Source organism: Miscanthus floridulus, chromosome 3 (genome assembly GCF_019320115.1).
Source record: "Miscanthus floridulus cultivar M001 chromosome 3, ASM1932011v1, whole genome shotgun sequence".
NCBI lineage: Eukaryota > Viridiplantae > Streptophyta > Magnoliopsida > Poales > Poaceae > Miscanthus > Miscanthus floridulus.
The window spans coordinates 22,623,736-22,626,948 of record NC_089582.1 but is presented as its reverse complement, the minus strand read 5'-3'; the positions used below and the strand labels follow the sequence as shown (position 1 = coordinate 22,626,948).

The following is a 3,213-nucleotide window of genomic DNA, read 5'->3' as shown; positions in this document are numbered from 1 at the left end:
ACTAATATTACAGCCGCCCCTACAAATCGATTTGTAGGGGCGGCTGGTAATACGAGCTGCTCCTACAAATCGATTTGTAGAGGTGGCTGGCAACACCGGCCGCCTCTACAAATTGATTTGTAGGGGCGGCCTAGAGACGGTTCAGTAGGGGCGGCTGGCTAAACCGCTCCTATAAAGGGTTACCAACCGCCCCTACAAATGTTTTTTGGAAAAAGTCTACTTAACCCCCCACCTTTCATACTTGGTCTACTTCACCTCCAACTATGAAATCGTCTATTTTACCCCCTGAATTTTCTAAAACCGTATATTTTACCCCCTGGGCGGTTTTTGACGGCGGGTTTGCGACAGTAACGATGGGTTTGCTACAGTACCATGGTTTTGAATTTCCCTTCTTTTATTTATTTTCGGTGAATTTTTAAAAAAAATCATAGTAAATCATAGAAAAATCATAAAATGAAAAATCTAATTTTATTGGACTCCACATGAGTAGATCTACACAGTGAATATATAATACGGTATACTTTAGTACAATTTTTTTGTAGCTCTAGATTAATTAGAAAATCCAATTTTGTCTGTAATTAATTAGAATTTATCTATAACTAAGTTATACATAGCCCAATGAGTACGAAATTTTTACTATAGTTGAAGCATACAATAATTAGCATACCATAAAAATTTCACCACAATTGGACCATAGAAGCTGCAGCTATGAATTATTCCAATTAATTATAGACAAAATTAGATTTTCCAATTAATCTAAGGCTACAGTAAAATTTTTGTACTAAAGTATACCGTATTATATATTCACTATGTAGATCTACTCATGTGGAGTCCAACAAAATTAGATTTTTTTATTTTATGATTTTTCTATGATTTACTGTTATTTTTCAAAGATTCACCGAAAATAAAAACTCAAACCCACCATCACTGTAGCAACTAACTGTTACTGTAGTAAAACCGCTGTTACTGTAGCAAACCGCTGTTAAAAACCGCCCGGAGGGTAAAACAGACGGTTTTGAAAAGTTCAGGGGGGTAAAATAGACGGTTTCATAGTTGAAGGGTAAAGTAGATCAAATATGAAAGGTGGGGGATTAAGTAGACTTTTTTCAATATTTTTTTAAGTAGTGCACGTAATTTGTATGCATGCGTGCTTTGTTGAGTGCTTGAAGTGACGTCAGGGAGAGAGGTAACAGAAATAGTAGTAGTTTCTATATATATATATAGAGAGGATTACGATAATTACTATGTTAATTTATGAGATTATAGTAGCTCCTTACTAAGTGGTTTATTATAACGTTATGGTAAATATCCCAGTGTGTTATAGTAACCCATCTATCGTAAATATGTATTGACATTATCTATTGTTTATATATAAAATAATTATAAATGGAGGTGCCTAGAATAACTTATTTTGTAGCTGAGTAGCTAGCTACAAAATAAATTATTCTGTAGCCACCTCCATTTACGATAATTTTATATATTAATTTACGATAATGTCAATACATATTTACGATAGTTGAGTTACTATAATACATGGGGATATTTACCATAATGTTATAGGAAACCACTTAGTAAGGAGTTACTATAATCTCGTAAATTAACATAGTAATTATCGTAACTCAAAGTGGCTACAGAATAAGTTATTTTGTAGCTAGCTATAACGTAGTAGTTCTATATATATATATATATATATATATATATATATATATATATATATATATATATATATATATATATATATATATATATATATATATCCCTTAGGGGAGCTTGCTATTCCAATTTATGCTCTTTTGCTGTTAAAAGGACTCGATGCCTATCACCCACCTCGTCAATAACTACTACGACCCACTGGGCAAACAACAACGCTTCTCTCCAATTCGTCGTCCTAGATCCTTCGTGCTTCTCTCGCATTCATCCTGCTAGCTCCTCCCATTTCTGGACATATAGAATCGTCTTCGCCGTCTCCAGTTTTAGCGAAAAATGGCACTATTTGTTGGAAGCTGACAAATCATATATTTTCTCGCCAAGTACTTCTTGGAACAGCTAGCACGGGAGTCGGCAGCGCGCTGTTTGCATTTGCAGTTTGCATATGGAGCAGGAGCGCTCGTCACCGCCATCGCAAGCAGCAGCGGTGAACCTCTCGCTGGACCTGGCGCCGGCGGCACGCGGGGAGGAGACGGACGAAGTGGCGGCGCCGACGAGGTCCGTCGGCGGGAAGCAGGTGCGGCTGTTCCCCTGCCTGTTCTGCAACAAGAAGTTCCTCAAGTCGCAGGCGCTGGGCGGCCACCAGAACGCGCACAAGAAGGAGCGCGCCGCCTGCTGGAATCCGTACGTCTACGACCACGAGCATCACCACGCCGCAGCGGCAGCGCCGCCGCCGGACTGCCGCCGCAGTACCACCGACGCTTCCATGTCCGTCCCGATCTTCTCGCACGGTGGCCCCGCCGCGGAGACAGCCGCCAGCGTCAAGCTCGAGATGCCTGCAGACGACGGTGGCGCGCCGCCCTACTACATGGACCACGTGGTGCTCCCGGCGGCGGCACCCTATCACCCCTGTGCCAAGCGCGACGACGACACTGTGGACAACATGCGCGTCTGGAAAAGGACCTCCCATACCTCGACCTCTGCCGCCCCACCGCGGAGCGCCGACACCAACACCGCCGCATCCTCCAGCGCCGGCGAGGAAATGGACCTGGAGCTTCGACTCTAGACCTCGAGCTTCCACGATCTGTGGGGAGAGTCGGAGAGATCGAGTTTCACACGTGCGTCGCTCATTCCTTGGATTCGTCCTTCACATATCGACATCTATATCTATCTTGCCCCAATCAAGCTTCGTTCATATGGATCTTTTGCTGTGTGTAGTACTTTGTTAACTATTAATGCAGTAATATGCTTGTCACGTGGTTAATTGATATAGCTGTACTACTGTACCACTACCACTGTCCCGTCAGGCACCCAGGCGTCTCGAGTCGTCGACGTGATAAGTATATATATATAGTGTGAATGCATATCCATGTAAATGAATGAAACTTGGTTGGCTACGAGACTCTACGTATTTGAAGGGAACGACTCTCCAAGTTTATTATTAAGCATTGATGACAGAGCTGTAGTTGTTTCGATCGATCAGCTCATATTCTATGTTGGTCAAGTGTTTCATGTTCCCAAAAAATAAAGGGAGACCTTTCTGGGAAGTGCAGTATGTGAAAAGTT

General features: G+C 42.0%; 1 protein-coding gene across 1 annotated transcript; it reads left to right on the top strand.

Annotated features, from left to right (window-relative positions):
• The first annotated feature begins 1,791 nt into the window (after positions 1–1,791).
• LOC136545207 (zinc finger protein STAMENLESS 1-like) lies at positions 1,792–2,977 on the top strand. The gene has a single exon (XM_066537256.1). The coding sequence runs from the start codon at positions 2,093–2,095 to the stop codon at positions 2,711–2,713; it is 621 nt and encodes a 206-aa protein (XP_066393353.1). The 5' UTR covers positions 1,792–2,092; the 3' UTR covers positions 2,714–2,977.
• Positions 2,978–3,213: the final 236 nt, after the last annotated feature.

What these genes read in the sequence shown, in the direction of transcription:
- LOC136545207 (XM_066537256.1), top strand. Translation starts at nt 2,093, where the DNA reads ATGGAGCAGGAGCGCTCGTCACCGCCATCGCAAGCAGCAGCGGTGAAC.